This window comes from Neophocaena asiaeorientalis, unplaced genomic scaffold, assembly GCF_003031525.2.
Source record: "Neophocaena asiaeorientalis asiaeorientalis breed wild unplaced genomic scaffold, Neophocaena_asiaeorientalis_V1.1 scaffold171, whole genome shotgun sequence".
Classification (NCBI taxonomy): domain Eukaryota; kingdom Metazoa; phylum Chordata; class Mammalia; order Artiodactyla; family Phocoenidae; genus Neophocaena; species Neophocaena asiaeorientalis.
The window spans coordinates 10,527,626-10,545,746 of NW_020174013.1; the positions used below are offsets into that span (position 1 = coordinate 10,527,626).

General features: G+C 39.1%; 1 protein-coding gene across 1 annotated transcript in view; it reads left to right on the forward strand.

Annotated features, from left to right (window-relative positions):
* Nucleotides 1-2,967: 2,967 nt before the first annotated feature.
* Nucleotides 2,968-18,121, forward strand: part of MSH2 (mutS homolog 2) — a 72,344-nt gene continuing 57,190 nt past the window's right edge. Inside the window, exons 1-6 of the mRNA XM_024753614.1 lie at nt 2,968-3,228; nt 7,834-7,988; nt 10,887-11,165; nt 12,414-12,560; nt 14,847-14,996; nt 15,749-15,882. Of these exons, the coding sequence (XP_024609382.1) occupies nt 3,018-3,228; nt 7,834-7,988; nt 10,887-11,165; nt 12,414-12,560; nt 14,847-14,996; nt 15,749-15,882 (1,076 nt within the window). The 5' untranslated portion in view covers nt 2,968-3,017. The remainder of the gene's footprint in view (nt 3,229-7,833; nt 7,989-10,886; nt 11,166-12,413; nt 12,561-14,846; nt 14,997-15,748; nt 15,883-18,121) is intronic.

Below are 18,121 nucleotides of genomic sequence, written 5' to 3' on the forward strand. Positions count from 1 at the left end.
TTCTTTTTGGAGTGACAAAATGTTCTAAAATTAGATTGTTGTGAGGGTTATACAACCCTGTTAATATACCAAAAATCATTGAGTTATATACTTTAAATGGATGAATTATGCAGTATGTAAATTATATCTCCATAAAGCTGTTTAAAAAAGAAAAAGATGTCTTAATACTCAGCTCCAGGGGCCATTTTTAGTCATCCTTTCTCTGAAACTGCAGCTTCTGACATTGTTGACAGCACTTTACTTATTATCATTTTTAAATAATGGAATAATACAACCAAATTACAAAAATTTTAGAAACTAGAGAGTGGTGGCAAAATTAGTGTTGAATATGAATTTCTCATGGGCATATTATCATAGAAAACTGAGCTAACAATAATTTATTTATTTTTATAAATTTATTTTATTTTTGGCTGCATTGGGTCTTCGTTACTGGGCCCGGGCTTACTATAGTTGTGGCGAGCGGGGGCTGCTCTTTGTTGTGGTGCATGGGCTTCTCATTGCGGTGGCTTCTCTTGTTGCCAAGCATAGAATCTAGGTGCGTGGGCTTTAGTAGTTGTGGCACGTGGGGTCAGTAGTTGTGGCTCGCAGGCTCTAGAGTGCAGGCTCAGTAGTTGTGGCACACGGACTTAGTTGCTCCGCGGCTTGTGGGATCTTCCCAGACCAGGGCTTGAACCCGTGTCCCCTGCATTGGCAGGTGGATTCTTAACCACTGCACCACCAAGGAAGTCCCTGAGCTAGCAATAATTTATTTTTAAGATTAAGTTAAGATGCAAGAGGGAGGAGATATGGGAATATATGTATATGTATAGCTGATTCACTTTGTTATAAAGCAGAAACTAGCACACCGTTGTAAAGCAATTATACTCCAATAAAGATGTTACAGAAAGAACGATTAAGTTAAACACTTTAAAATTTACTAAACACTTCTAGTTTTGGTTGTTTAAAAATCTTAATTATTACTTCTTTGAAGAGTCTCTTTGTTAGGTACATGTGCCTTTTTGCCCAATACTTACTTACTCTGATTATAAATAGGTAACAGTCATTATGAATTTGGAAAATATGAGAAAATTAAAACCCATTTGGTGGTAATGATTTTATTGCACCCTATCAATAATATTGTCCCATGTCTTCCAGTTATATTTTTGCAAAATCCCTCTTTTCTGTTATTTTTAGAAATTCATAGTTTCCTCGGTAGGACTAGAAAATATAAAAAGTTTCTATAAGACAACTATTTGACATAACTTTCGAAATTGTCATAAACATTTAATATGTGCACATGGCTTTAAAGAAAAGATATATATATATATTTTAAATGAATTTATTTATTTATTTTTGGCAGTGTTGGGTCTTCGTTTCTGTGCGAGGGCTTTCTCTAGTTGCGGTGAGCGGGGGCCACTCTTCATCGCGGTGCGCGGGCCTCTCACTGTCTCGGCCTTCTCTTGTTGCGGAGCACAGGCTCCAGACGCGCAGGCTCAGTAGTTGTGGTGCGTGGGCTTAGTTGCTCCGCAGCATGTAGGATTTTCCCAGACCAGGACTCAAACCCGTGTCCCCTGCATTGGCAGGCAGATTCTTAACCACTGCGCCACCAGGGAAGTCCCTGAACATATATTTCTAAAACAATGCAGCAAATATAATAGAGGTATGAACAAAATCATACTCCAGAAGATAATTCAACTAATTACACCTGGGGGAACTGGGCATACTTCTGGCCTGAGGACTGAAGAGTGACCAGTAGTTTGCTACACAAAGGGCAGGGCAAGCCCATTCCAGAGCACAGGGACAAGTTTGCGTTAGAGTCACAGGTATTAAAAGGTAAGGGGAAGTTTATTGCTCCAGATCACAGAGCTGGGGTGAGAGGAGGGAGCATTACAGGAAGTGGGAGATGTAGTCAGCAGTCAGATGGTTCAAACTTTCTGCTCCTGAAACTATTTGAATTAAGTGGTTTCTAAACTGAGCTGATTGTCAGGAATGTCCAGGGAGCTTTCTTACAGATACCAAGATCCCACCTTCAGAAATTCCAACCCATTATGTGTGGGTGGGGCCCAGGAACACCTTTGAAAAGCCCCCGGGGTAATTCCGCTGCTGAATCAGGGTTTGGGGCTGCTTTTATGGGGGAAGGGTGAGCAAACAGGAGAGTGCAATACCTTTTGTAAGGCAGGTAACTGTGCAGGATGTAACCTGACCTCCTTCAAGTCTTTGCTCAACATTAAAAAAAAAAAAAAATCACCCCCCGTATCTTTTTTACCTAAACACTTATCTTCTAGCAGTTTACTTACTATAAGTTTACTTAGGATATTATCTGAATCCATTCATTAGAATGTAAGTTCAACAAAGGCAGTGGTTTTTCTCTTCTTTACTAGTGACCCTCAGATCCTAGAAGTCTGGCGCATAGCAGGCCTTCTGTTTTTGAATGTATGAATCAATCAAGGAGTGGACGATACGAGAATTTGGCCAGGACGGAGGCTGTGGAGAAGAAACGTGTAAGCTTGATGCAGGCAATTTGCTTAAAAACGAAAACTGAGGCAGTTGGAGAGAGAGGGGCACAGGTTAAAAAAATACTGTGATACGGACGAAGGCTAGTTTTTCCTTGTTTTCAAGTTTCTTTCTGATTTCACTCTCTTGCTTCCGGGTACATAATAAGCTCAAAACCTGCCAGAACTTTCCACCTGGTCTCCTAAACTAGCTAACCATACACCTGGGACCCACACCAGTGCAGCCGAGAAAACCCGGATAACTGTATTCTTTCAAGGACGGGTGTCTGCCGCGGCGGCCTGCGACCGAGGCTCAAGCATGCGCAATAGACAGAGTCACCAGCGTGCGCGGGAAGCTCGGCCGCGTCCGATTATGATTGGCTGTCGCGGCGCACTCCCACCCACCGAAACACAGCGCTGGATGCTGATTGGGTGTCTCCTCAGAGGCCGGACGCCTCACGGGGGGCGAGGGAGGGGAGGCGGGAAACAGCTTAGTGGGTGCGGGGTCGCTCAGTTCCATCAGGCAGGCGGCGGAGAGGTTCCGAAATGGCGGTGCAGCCGAAAGAGACGCTGCAGCTGGAGAGCGCGGCCGAGGTCGGCTTCGTGCGCTTCTTCCAGGGCATGCCGGAGAAGCCGACCACCACGGTGCGCCTCTTCGACCGGGGCGACTTCTATACGGCGCACCGGGAGGACGCGCTGCTGGCCGCCCGGGAGGTGTTCAAGACCCAGGGGGTGGTCAAGTACATGGGACCGGCAGGTGAGGGCGGGGACGGCGCGGGCTCAGGGGAGGACCCCGCGGAGTTGGCTCCTCTCAGGAAGTGGGAGGGTGTCGGGCAGGGAGACACGGGGGCGGGGACGCTGGTGCCTCGTGGGGCCACTGCGCGTGCTCCGGCCCCTGCCTGGCCGAATGGGGCGCCACCCGCCCCCTGCCCTGCCTCCATCCTGAGTCTGTTCCTCCGGAGCTGCCCCGGATCAGACCTAATAGCGATCGCTACGTGCCAGGCTTCGTGCGAGGCGTTTTAACACATTGTTCTATTTAATTTTGCTGCAGTCCGCGTGGGTGTCTGCTTCTCGCTCCAGCTTTGGCGCTGTGGATATCGTCACAAACGCCGCCAAACCTCTTTATCACAAACGCCAGTCCAGGATTGAGATTTAGAATAGAAGGGGGTTAGGGAGACCGATTTACGTCGCCAGCGTGATTTTGCCTGTTTAGCGAACGTCATTTATATCGCTGTTCAGCGCAGGGACCTATAGTGTCTACTGTTAATAGGCAGTATTGCCAAGTGGTCAAGACCTCGAACTGGAGCCAGATTGCCTGGCTTCAAGTCGCAGCCCCTCCACTTACCAGCTGTGTGGCCTTGAGCTAGTCATGTATGTCTGCCTCAGCTAGGCATTCAGTGCCCTCGGTAACCCATCGCCACCTCTCTAGCATCATCTCTCCCTGGCAAGCTACAAACTTCTCACCCTCTTGTAGTTAGATGTTCTGAACATCGAGTTTTATGTTAATCTCTTTTATCCCTGGCTCGTAGGAATGAACATAATAGGAGGAGTAAGGAGTTGTGGGTTTTAGTCCTGCCTCTGCCATATGCAGATGGAAGGTTACTGACAAAAGCTGTTTCATTCATTAGGTAGACATTTATTGAGTGCTGCCTTGTCGGGCAGGGTTATGGACACTGGGAGTACATAGATCAAAAGGCAGTATCCCCACCTTCGCAGAGCTCCCCCTAGTGGAGAGCAAGACATAAGTAATTCCAATTCCAGGTGAAAACCTATGGAGGATGCTCCATAACAAGTTGCCAAAGAGGCAGAGGCAGGATTGCCAAAGACTGGAGCCGTCAGAAGAGGCATTACAAGAGAGGTTAAAGTTCACTTGAGTCTTGAGAAACCCTGTACCCATTAGCGGGAACTTTCCGTTTCCCGAGTCCTCCCAAACCCAGGCAACTGCTAATCTGCTTTCTCTCTCTAGATTTGCTTCTAACATTGGTCTTTTGTGACTGATTTCTTTCACTTAACATTTTCAGGGTTCATCTGTGTTATCAGTACTTCATTTCTTTTTATTGCCAAATATTCCATTGTATGGATATACAATATTTTGTTTAATCCATTCGTTAGTTGATGGACATTTGGGCTGTTTCTTTTTTTTTTTTTTTTTTTTTTTGGGCTGTTTCTTGAACCAATACTTTTAATGTCGTCTGTACCCATTCTCTCCTTCCCTGTTGTGCCAGTGAAGAGATGAGCCTTTTGCTGTGGTCTGGATCCCCTCTCCTCGTCTCACAGATGGCTTTTCTGTTGATCATTTCTTCTCTCTTTGGTTCATTCTTTTGGCATTTAGACTTATTCATATCCTTTTAGCTACTTTTCTCTTACTTTTCAGCAACTATCAAAACATTATTATAGGGGCTTCCCTGGTGGCGCAGTGGTTGAGAGTCCGCCTGCCGATGCAGGGAACACGGGTTCGTGCCCCGGTCTGGGAAGATCCCACATGCCATGGAGCGGCTGGGCCCACTGTGAGGTGGGTTAGTACCTAGCTTCAATTTATAGATAGGAATCTGAGTCCCTGAAAAAGGAAGTTCCTTATCTTTTGCCTCTTTTGCTGTCAGAACTCAGTTTAGAAGCATCTCCTCTTGGAAGCCTTTCTTAACTCCCATCTTAAGGCTGCCTGGTTAGCTGCCCCTCTCATGTGTTCCTTGCCCTAGGACCTTCTCCTTACCTTAGACACAGCATTTATTTTACTCTGTGCCAATATACTGAAAGCTCCCAGAGGGCAGGAACTCTGTCTTAACCAGTCTCTGCCCTAGAATCCCAGCACCTGGCACAGTGCCCACATGTAAGCAGACACATTATCAGCTGAATGAAGATGGGGGCTCCAAATTATTCTTGAAGAGGAGAATCTTGTATCAACCTGAGGTTTTTTTTCTGTACCATGTGGAGGCGGGGTAGCTTTCTCTTCCAGTTCCCCTTCAGTCTTACTTCCCAGCTTTCAGACTTAAAGCATACAGCCAAGCTCTTCACCAGGAACGTCCAGTGTGTCACAAACAGTCCTTTGAGAGAAATAGTATCTTCGGAGGATAACCTTTTTTTTTTTTAATATAAATTTTATTTATTTATTTATTTTATTTATTTTTATTTTTGGCTGCATTGGGTCTTTGTTGCTGTGCGTGGACTTTCTCTGGTTGTGGTGAGTGGGGCCTACTCTTTGTTGCGGTGTGTGGGCTTCTCATTGTGGTGGCTTATCTTGTTGTGGAGCACGGGCTCTAGGCGTGCAGGCTTCAGTAGTTGCAGCACATGGGCTCAGTAGTTGCAGCACGTGGGCTCTAGAGTGCAGGCTCAGTAGTTGTGGCACACAGGCAGCAGGGATTCTTGTCCACTACTTATAACTAGTGAACTGATATTGAAAGTATCAGCTGCGTTTTGCTGTACAAAACAATTGTATTATGTCATTTAATTAATCTTTATGCTTATTTGTATTTGTACTTGATATGATCTATTGTTAAATTTAGGTTAAATCTTTCATAAGATCCAGAATTGTCAGAATAATCTACAAGTATAATCTGAATTACCTTTAAGTGAATAATTTTTATTACCTATATTATATGAAAATTGAACTTTAATTCCATTTGATGATGTGGGTGATTTTATTTATTTTGTAAAGAAATTGTTATTTACAAATCAGAACTAAGGTGAGACGCTATATTCCATCTAAGACAATTTTTTAGCCTTGGCACTATTGATATTTTGGACCGAAGAATTAATTTGTTACTGTGAGGGGCTATCCTGTGCACATTTAACAACATCCCTGCCTCTTCCTACTAGATTCTGTTATTATTCCCTTTCCCCAGTTGTAACAACCTAAATGCCCCCCAGGCATTGACAATTGTCTGCTAAGGGAGCAAGATCTTCCCCGTTGAGAACCAGTGATGTAAGATGAAGGCCAGGAAGTTCAAAAACTCAGTTGACTGGATAGGGGAAATAGATGCACTCATACTTTACGGGTGGTAGTGTTAATTGGTACAGCCAACCAAGGGGGATAGTCTGCAATATTTATGAAAATCACACATATCATCCTTTGATAAAATCTAGTTTTAGGACTTTGTCTCACAGATACACTCAGATATTTGGAGAGTGAAGCACATACAAGGTTATTCATGCAACACTGTTTTAATAACAAAGATTGGAAACAACCCATAGGGAAGAGGCTAAATTATAGAAATTCCTTAGGTTCATTGGAACGTTTGCAGCTGTAAACAGAAAGAAGCTGATTATGTACTGATGGAACAATCTCCAAAATACTACATCAAGTTAAAAAAAAAGATACAGTACAGTGTGTATAGTGTGCAATTATTTATGTAAAAGAGGAAAAAAGCAATGCCTTATATTTGCTTGTGTGTGCCTAGACTATGTTTGGAAATATATTCTATAAAGTGATAACACTTGGGTGGTGAACTGGATGTGTACGGGACAGTGGTGAAATGCAAGTCTCCTTTTTGATGTACCTTTTTGAGCCTTTGTTTTTTTTCTTTTTTTTTGATGTGGACGATTTTTTTTTTTTTTTTTTGCGGTACTTGGGCCTCTCACTGTTGTGGCCTCTCCCGTTGCGGAGCACAGGCTCCGGACGCGCAGGCTCAGCAGCCATGGCTCACGGGCCCAGCCGCTCCGCGGCATGTGGGATCTTCCCAGACCGGGGCACGAGCCCATGTCCCCTGCATCGGCAGGCGGACTCTCAACCACTGCGCCACCAGGGAAGCCCTAAAGTCTTTATTGAATTTGTTACAATATTGTTTCTGTTCCGTATTTTGGCTTTTTGGCCGCAAGCCATGTGGGATCCCACCTCCCTGACCAGGGATCAAACCCACACCCCCTGCATTGGAAGGCCAAGTCCCAACCACTGGGGCGCCAGGGAAGTCCCTGAACCTTCAAGTTTTGACCTATGTTACCTAGAACACTTTATAATGAATAATAACTAATTTATTTTTATGGACCTTTTGAAAAAAATCCTATACAAATACTATTGTAGTTATTACATAAGAGTTTTATTCAAACTTGTGAAAAACAAATGATAAAAAAGGACAAGTAGGATTAGCTGTATGTATATTGACTCATTCTTTTGTCTTTGTGTCTTCTCAATTTTTTATTTTGATGTGTAGGCTCCAGAGGTGCAGGGGGTTATGTCTATCCACCATTTTATACCCTTCATCTGCTAAAGTCTCTAGGACATGTAATAGGTGCTTGATAAATAGTTTATTGAGTGAATGAATTACTGGGAAAACAACATAGCTTGGGGGGAGGCATTGTGTTAGGTCTTCAACACTTATGACTTCAAATCCTCAAATCTGTAACATGTATTTTTAATATTTTTCTTTAGGAGCAAAGACTGTGGAGAGTGTTGTACTTAGTAAAATGAATTTTGAGTCTTTTGTAAAAGATCTTCTTCTAGTTCGTCAGTACAGAGTTGAAGTTTATAAGAACAGAGCTGGAAATAAGGCCTCCAAGGAGAATGATTGGTATTTGGCATTTAAGGTAATTATCTTCCATTTAAATTTAGTTGTGTTTAAGAGTAGACAAAATAAAAACATGAGAGAATTCTGTGTTGGTTTAATATTTTAGCCAGGTTGTGATAGTAAAATGCTGTGAGAAACTTTAATATTCTTTAGCATGTGGTTTTTAACATCACAGTTTAATAGCAATTCAGAAATTCAGTAAATCCTTATTATGAGTATGAATACTCTGAGCTTTGTCACTGTCCCTAAAACCTAAATAATAAATAGCCTTTACATAAAGTTGAATACCAGCATTAAAGAAGATTTGATTTTACTGTTTCTGAAGTAATATCACGCAAATTTACATATCCCAAATATCTATTTATACACGTTTGTAATGTGTTTGGATATTTGTATGTTCCTTTCTCTTTCATTAGACTGTAATGTTTTTAGAAGTGTGGAACTTTGTTTAATGCTGATCATATTCCTAGGTGTGCCTAGAAGGGCGTATTGACGTGCTTCTAATGCCTTCATGGAGATGGGGGTACTATTTTGTTTTATTTAAGGACTATCTTTATTTTTAGTCTGTAAAATCATGTTTCTGTTTGTTCACACACAATAGCTTCACATAAATATTGGGTAATGGTTAAAATGTTGGGGAGGTGAGATTTATCCTTGAAAGGGAATAAATGTGTGGTAAGGCGGGACAGTGTTCTGGGCTTGTATTTGGCTGATCTCATTTCTCCTCTGTCCCTCTGCATGACCTTGGCAAATTTCCCAGCCTTCTCCTATATCTGTTTCCTTATAAACAGTAAAATTAGAAGGTTTTTAAGATGTTTTCTGACCTGAAAGGCCTGTGAAAGTTTTTTTGTGAGGTTTAATACAACATTTCAACATTTGATGTTGGTGTTGCCCCAAATAGAATATTCTTCAATATTCCTTCCATATTGCCTGCTGTCACCACCCCCCGCCTTTGTAAATGTTGACGTTTACTGAAGATTATATCTGAGAGCATTTATTCTTTATTATGGAATTTCCTTGGAATTTTCATTGCTACTTTACTGAGAAAAGTGGGACTTATAGTTTTATCCTACATTTTGAAAGATTTTAATAGAAAATTGAGGGTACTACAAAGTGATGTTTTTCTATCTCATTCTTCACAGAGCTCAGTTAGTAACAACACCAAAATGTGGGATAATGAGTTCAGCTGGTTAACTGGATTATCAGCCCATCACACCTCACTCCTTTGTGTCATCAGAATCCTTTGAGATGCATTGTTTTTAACCCCTACCTTTAAGGTCAGGGGGGAAAAAATCTTCAAATATGTATCTTTATCAAGTTAAAAGATAGTATCTTCATCCTGATGTTTATTTTAAGAAGTTCAGATCTAAAACAGCTAAAACTGATTTATCTTTTCATTTTTAGCTTATTGATTATATTGTAAAGTATTAGTGATATTTAGGATAGTTGACCTCTATAATTGACTTTTTTGTTTGTTTAATTTTTGGCTTTGCTGTGCGGCTTGTGGGATCTTACTTGATAAGCTAGCTACTAGTTCACTTTTGAGAGTTTTTTTAAGGTGTGCATAACCTGTGCGTGTAAATCCAAAGCATGTATGTGAAAATATGATGTTCATATTTGTGATTGAATCAGTGCTTTTTAAATTTGAGTATCAGGTAATACTAGCTTTCCTTTTTTTTTTGGTCGCAGGGATTGTACCCAAGCCCCCTGCAGTGGAAGTGCAAAGTCTTGACTGCTAGACCGCCAGGGAACTTCCTCCATTTCATTTTTGATCCAGATTTTAATCAATAATCCATACATAGTTGCAGGATATTCAGAACCATATTGAGAAAACATAAATGATTATCATGATTATGATGCTAAAGACATTTGAGAACTATTGATGGCTACTGGTTGCTTAAATTTGACTTGTCACTGTGCTCATTTGGACTATTTCTGACTATCTCATGTTTCATACTGTGGTCCATCAGTTGCCCCAGAAATGCCTCACGTTAACAGCAACCTGTTAGCTTCTGATCATGTTGAAGTACTGTTACCCACCAGCTTGACACAGGTGGAGCCAAAAGCAAAGAAACTTGACCCTTTACTTACCTTGCACAGTCTTAAAGAGATTTCTAATCTTTTTGAAATTTTGAAAATAGGTCAGGAACTTCTCTGGTGGTCCAGTGGTTAAGACGCCGCACTCTCAATGCAGGGGGCCTGGGTTCGATCCCTGGTCAGGTAATTAGATCCCACCTGCCACAACTAAAGATCCCGCATGCCGCAACTAAAAGATCCCGCATGCCTCAACTAAAGATCCTGTATGCCTCAACAAAGATCCTGCATGTGGCAACAAAGATCCTGTGTGCTGCAACTAAGACCCGGCACAGCCCCCCCAAAAAAAAAAATTGGGCAAAGACCCTTTATTTGGAAATCGTTGATCTAGAAGAATCTTTGCATTTTACAAATAAATACATATTGATATAGAGAGATGTCTATCCAAGGTTAATATTTAAGCTAATAATACTGTTTTTCTATGTGGTATAACTACTCAGTGAAAATTCTGATATGTGCAACCAGTAGGTAGTTTGGCAGAGTGTAGAAATTTAGGCATATCATTGAGAGGGTTATCACTTTGGGTACCTCAATGATTGTGTGAGTGAGTGTAAACTTAGATGCCAAATTTCAAACTGAAAATCGCTTTTGATACTGTTATTTTTAGATGTGCCCAAGTGTTCTGAAATTAATTGGAAAAGTAGAGAGGATACTTTATAGAAAATGTGGTAATATTAATTGGACTATATGGTTATAAGTAATGTTTTTTGGTAAGAAAACGTTTCATTAATAAAATTCATCTAGGTTGGGTAATTTCTGTTGGTTAGTAAAGTTTTAAAGTACATTCAACAGTTTCTTAAAATTTTTATTTATTTTTGCTTAGGCTTCTCCAGGTAATCTTGCTCAGTTTGAAGACATTCTCTTTGGTAACAACGATATGTCAGCTTCCATTGGTGTTGTGGGTGTTAAAATGTCTACAGTTGATGGCCAAAGACAGATTGGAGTTGGGTATGTTGACTCCATACAGAGGAAGCTAGGACTGTGTGAGTTTCCTGATAATGATCAATTCTCCAATCTGGAGGCTCTCCTGATTCAGATTGGACCAAAGGAATGTGTTTTACCAGGAGGAGAGACTGCTGGAGACATGGGAAAACTGAGGCAGGTAAGGAAATGGAGTGTAGAGATAGAGGAGAATCCAAGGCTAGGAATGGCTCTAAATTAACATAATACTGTTTTACTGAAGGAAAAAAAATTTAAAAGGCAAAACCTTTTAAGTCTAATCACAACAGGGTTTTGAGGAATGTCTTGATGTTTATCTTTGATAGAAACTTTGTATCTTTAATAGGACTTCAGAAGGAGCTGTTTCTTGTTTAAGACTTGTTCTACCTCAGATCATCCCCCATCCCCCCGCCTCCCGAAAGAGTAACTCAGTGCCATTTTAAAGAGATCACAATTGATAAAAGGAGTGCTTTCACAGTTGGGGGGTGCAGGGTGGGGAAGAGGTGATTTAGGGCCATTAAAGAAAAAAAACTATGACTGTATTTAGCCTGGATATATCAAATAAGTTGCAGTTCTTCAGGATTAATTTTTAATAGTTCAAGTGGAACTTTAGCCTATTATTATTATTATTTTAATTAATTTTTGACTGCGTTGGGTCTTCGTTGCGGTGCGCTGGCTTCTCATCGCGGTGGCTTCTCTTGCTGTGAAGCACAGGCTCTAGGTACACAGGCTTTGGTAGTTGTGGTATGCAGCCTCAGTAGTTGTGGCTCACAGGCTCCAGAGCTCAAGCGCAGCAGTTGTGGCTCACGGGCTTATTGCTTTGCGGCATGTGGGATCCTCCTGGACCAGGGCTTGAACCCATGTCCCCTGCATTGGCAGGTAGATTCTTAACCATTGTGCCACTAGGGAAGCCCTAGCCTCTTATTATTTTACTGATTCTTTTATTTTAACAAAGTTCGATTTTGCTATTTGTATAGATATATGGTTTATTATTTAGATGTTTAAGGGATGTTGTATTTCCCCCAAGGATTCTTTTCTTCTCATGAGCCTCAAATACAATAAGAACTACTTGAGAGTTAGCATATCTGTGCTGGGCATTTTTAGCATAAATAGTATTTAGGCAACTTTCCACAAGTATTATTCTGTTAAGAGTTTTTACTATTGAGACTATTTTTTGAAAGGTTTATGTGAGCCTAATTTTAAATTTCCATGAAAATTTCATTTACACATTTTAAAAATACATGTTAATACATATATTACCAGTGTCTTCTTGCATGTTGTATAAAAATTTAATGTGGGTTAATAATTTGTTAAGCTGTTGTCACTTTATATTTGTCAGTGATAACAGCATTCCTTATTGCTTTTCTTGTTCCTTTTCTCCTAGTAATTTAAAATATTTCTTGTAAAATAGGTTATTCAGAGAGGAGGAATTCTGATCACAGAAAGAAAAAGAGCTGACTTTTCCACAAAAGATATTTATCAGGACCTCAACCGGTTGTTGAAAGGCAAAAAGGGAGAACAGGTGAATAGTGCTGTGTTGCCAGAAATGGAGAATCAGGTATGTGGATTACAAATGTGAATTTACCATTAAATAGTGACTTTTTAGAAGTCTGCTTCTGTCATCTATATCTCAAAGCCCTAAACTAGATCACTGATATTTAAGCTTATTTTAATCTATGAAGAAGCTTGTGAAAAACTCAAGGACTGACTAGAAAAATTTAACCATAACCTTAAATATAATTTCATTATATTTACACAATATGTATCCTTGGGGTAAGGAAGAGTTTATTGTTTTATTGGTTTCACCTGAAGGAGCCTGATTACTGTCACCTAAGTAGGTGAGGTAGCTTAGTTGTTTAGGGGGAAAAAGACCTATCAAAGTTTTACAATGTACGAGCTGTGGGGTTTTTAATAAATTACTTCAGTTTCATTATCTGTCTTACAGGATCGTTGTGGAGATTAGGAAGTAATAAGGGTGAAAGTATATACAGTGCATAATAATTGCATAATGTTACATTTAAACAATTCAAAAATTGGCACTGGTTATGTATGTTCAGTGTAGAAATGAATATGCAAACAATGTAACTTTTTAAGGGATTTTTCAGTGGTTGAAGTTTATCTTCAGTTTTTCAAATCTTTGAGGCAAGTATGATTTGAGGGATGTATTTTTATGGTAAAATATTAGAAACTCTTGACAGGTTATTTGTGGATCACTGATAAGTAAAATGAAGAATTGTATATTTAAATAAGAGCAAGCTCTAGCTTATAATTTTGAAAATTGATTTCAAACTACAATAAACAGACTATTATTACTATCATGATTTTGCAGTGATTGCTTATCACATGGTAGTTTGATCCTTATAAGCTAAGTTTACCTGTTTTACTTTTCTTGTGTGACAGAATCAGAAGCGTTGTGTATGAGCAATAATCCCAATATAGACGTTCCCTGACTTATGATGGTTGAACTTACAATTTTTTTTTACTTTACAATGGTGCGAAAGTGATACGCGTTCAGAAGAATCTATACTTCGCATTTTGACCTTTTCCTGGGCTAACAATACTGAGTGCAATTCTCTCGTGATGCTGGGCAGGGCAGCGTGCAGCAGCTCCCAATCAGCACGCAGTCACAAGGGTTAAATGACCGATACACTTACAACCATGCTGTCCCCATAGAACCATTCTGTTTTTCACTTTCAGCACAATATTCAATAAATTTTGAGTTATTCAACTTTATTATAAAATAGGCTTTGTGTTAGATGATTTTGCCCAACTATAAGCTAATGTAATTCTCTGAGCACATTTAAGGTAGGTGAGGCTAAGCTACAATGTTCAGTAGGTTAGGTGTATTAAATGCATTTTACATTTATGATGCGTTTATTGGGATGTAACCCCATCATAAGTCAAGGCAGATCTGTATTAGAGAAACTTACTTCAGCGTTGAAAATGGGAAGAAGCTCTTAGGGCTACCAAAAGGTGTTATCATCTGTGCCTTGTGGTGACGTAGCAGGAGATTCTTGTGACAACCTTATATATTTGTTAGAGTTTGGCAGAGGCAGATAGATGACTGTGTTATCAATTAGCAAATATATGCACATTCACAATGAATCTGGTATCGAGTGTAAGTAGAACTTGTCATTGGGCTATCAGTTTGATGTCCTTAGCTTCTTTATTTTATGTAGTAGTAATATAGGCAGTTTATTTAAACATTTTATTTAAATACACATAGGAAAGTGCATATATCATAAGTGTATAACTAAATTTTTATAAATTATAAGTACCTACATGACCAGCACCCATGAAACAGAATAGTATCAGGATCGTAAAGACCCTTTTTGTTTTCTTCCAGTTGTTACCTCCACCAGGGGTAACCCTGCTTCTTACCTCTGACAGTATGAATTAGTTTGGTCTATTTTTGTAGTTTATATAAATGGACTCATACAGTTCATGCTTTTGTGTTTGATTTCTTTTGTTCAGTATCGTGTTTGTGAGATTTATCTATATTGTCGCATGTTGTTGTGGATTGTTTGTGCTTATATCTGTTGTTGTGTGTAGTATTCCACAATGTGAACATGCCAGGCTGTATCCATTTTACTCTCGGTGGACATTTGCATAATTTCTACTTTTGGCTATTATAAATAATGTTGCTGTTACAGTAAATTTTCACTTTCTGAAAATCATTTTTTAGTCTTAGGTTTATTTAAACTTTGATTTTCTTGCTTTGGATTGGGAAAGAACAGGGAAAATGATAGTGTTTGAAATTTATTTTCATCTTGCCATTTGTTTTTTGAAAAAATCTCTGGAATTCTGGTGATAGTCATCTTTTATTTTAAATTCTTAATCTTAGGTTGCAGTTTCTTCATTGTGTGCAGTAATCAAGTTTCTAGAACTCTTATCAGATGATTCAAACTTTGGACAGTTTGAACTGACTACTTTTGACTTCAGCCAGTACATGAAATTGGATATTGCAGCAGTCAGAGCCCTTAACCTTTTCCAGGTAAGAAAAAAATACATGGGTTAAAAATATTGAGTGGTTAAAAATGTTTCTCTCTCTCTCTCTCTCTCTCTCTCTCTCTCTCTCTCTCTCTCTCTCTCTCTCTCTCTCTCTCTCTCTCTCTCTCTCTCTCTCTCTCTCTCTCTCTCTCTATATATATATATATATATATAAGACTCTTACTAAGGAGCTTAAATATTTAAAAATATTATACTTAAAAGAGATAGTTTTGAATTACTGTATTTTTCTAATTGCAAGCTATATAAATAGTATTTGTCCTGGTTTTATGAATAATTTTGTGTATTAATAGCAGTTTTTAAAAATTACATTCTAAGAAGTTTTATGTCTAGAACTGCAATAATTTTGTGGTTTTGGTTTGGGGAAAAATATACAGCAGAAAATCAGATTAACAGGTTGAAAGTTTGATTTTCGGATGAGGAACCTTTGTGTACATTTCTATTTAATATTTGAAGAATGTTAAGTGTTTTTTGTTTGTTTTTACAAGTTTGGGGAGTGTAGGGGTTGGTTATTTTTAAATTTTTTTTGGCTGTGTGGCTTGTGGGATTTTAGTTCTCCGACCAAGGATCAAACCCAGGCCCTCGGCAGTGTGGGCACAGAGTCCTAACCACTGGACTGCCAGGGAATTCCCAGTGTCAAGTGTTCTTGTTCCGCAAATTACTTAATCATTTTTCATGCCATAGTAAGGTTTTCACTAATAAGCGTGCCATTTTTCTATTTTATTTTTTGTTCACTAGGGTTCTGTTGAAGATACTACTGGCTCTCAGTCTCTGGCTGCATTGCTGAATAAATGCAAAACCCCTCAAGGACAAAGACTGGTTAACCAATGGATTAAGCAGCCTCTCATGGACAAGAACAGAATAGAAGAGAGGTATATTACTAGTATATTCTTTTGTAAGCTCTGAGTAACTTCCAGTCACTCCATATGATTATACCACTTATTGTAACATGCAATTTTGCACCTATATTTTAGCATCTAACTGCACAGAAAGCTAATAAAGTAATAGAGTAGTAATGATTTAGATTGATTAAATAACTTATTTTCTTAATTATTTTTTTTTTCCTCCACTATGAAAAAGTAAAATTTTATTAGGGAGGTGCTGTGGATAATGTCTCAGCATGAGCTTGGGAGCCGGATGACCTTGGTTCATGTTAAGGCTCTACCACTTAGGAGCTGTGTTATATTGGGTGTTATTCAACCTCTGTGTGGCAGTTTCTTCCCTTTTGAAATGCCAGTAATAACACACCTACTTCTTAGGGTTGTTATGAGGATTTGATGATTTTCTGAGGATTAGATGATCTGATGTGTATAAAGTACTTTGAACAAGGTCTGGCACATAGGAAGCACTTATGCTTTATTATTCTAGAAAGGATTTAAGGCAGCCTAAATGTGTTTCAGAAAATCTTCAAAATTGAGGAAATAAAAGTTATATAATGCTGCTGTCCTAATATAATTAGCATTGGAGTAGGTTTTATTTTGATCTTTTGTTTTAGATACAAGTTTTAAAGCTTAAATGAAGTATACTGTGCATAAGAGCACAACTCCTAAATGTGCAGTTTGATGGATTTTCACAAAGTGAACACATTGGTAATAACACACAAGTCAAGAAACAACATAACTAGCATCCCAGAAACTCCCCTCAATTATCCTGATAGTTACTACCTCTCCTCATTTCAAGAGTAATTACTATCCTTCTAACATCATAGATTAGTTTTGCCTGTTTTTGAACTGCATATAAATAAAATAATTTTCTATAGTGCAATCTTATGTTTGATAGTCTTTTTAAAAACATAATTGTAATCCTAATATAGTTTTGTGCCCTTGTTTTTTCCCACTTGTGCTTACATTATCATAAGCATTTTTTAGTGTTGTTTTATGTTCATATTCAGCATTTTTAATAAGTACATAATTTATTGACTGGATATACTTTACCTTTTTCAGTAATTAGGTTATTTCATGTGACCTTATTGTATACCTAATTTTTTTTTTTTAATTAATTAATTTATATTTCTTTTTGGCTACTTTGGATCTTTGTTGCTGCGTGTGGGCTTTCTCTAGTTGTGGCGAGCAGGGGCTACTCTTCCTTGCGGTGCGCGGGTTTCTCATTGCGGTGGCTTCTCTTGTTGCAGAGCACGGGCTCTAGGCGCGCAGGCTTCAGTAGTTGTGGCGCACAGGCTTAGTTGCTCCGCGGCATGTGGGATCTTCCCGGACCAGGACTCGAACCTGTGTGCCCTGCATTGGCAGGCGGATTCTTAACCCCTGTGCCACTGGGGAAGTCCCTATACCTAATGTTTTCGATTTGGTAAATTAAGATATATTGCCAGGATAGGTAAAAGAGAGTCAGTATTTTTATGGATTTGATGTTGTCAAATTGTTCAAGAATTTGTTGAATATCTACTGAATTCTGATGGTATAAAGCATGGTGATCACTTGACTATTTGGGACTCTGTGTATGCCAGGCAAACGTAAAATAGTTGATCAGTATCATAAGACACTCTGCAGATAACTACCAAGCTAAGTGTTGATCCTGTGGATTCTCAAGGGTCTTACAATAAAAATAACTTATGAAGTCAGTGATTCGTGGGTATGTTGATATATCATTGAAAATGCAAAAATGGAAATGCTAAGGCAACTTTCTGAAGGTAGTTTTGTTGGGGAAGAAAAGTGGAATTTAGTAACTTAAAATAAGAAATAGGAAGGATTGGATATTTGCAAGTAATTAAGGCAGTTTACAATTTTTTATTTTAATTATTTGTGAGTAAGTAACTACATTAACGTGTGTCAAAAGTCCAACAGAACAGAAGGATATACAGTGATGAGTCTCTTACTCTTGTCTTCCAGTTTCTCAGTACTCTTTTCTCAGGGCCTCTTGCACAGCTCCAGGGACACATTTCTTATTGTACTCTTTGTGAATTGCCAACACCTGCCCTGGGAGTAACTGGTCTTAATCAGTTTCTTGAGTATCCTACCATGGAAAGCCTGTGCCTAAACAAGTAAAAGTTTATGTCTGTTCTCCCTCATCTTTTAGTTGTTTCTTAAAAGAAATATTAGGTAATTTAAATAATTCCCAAGATCTAGGTCATTGGTTTTATTTTTAACTTTGGGCTTG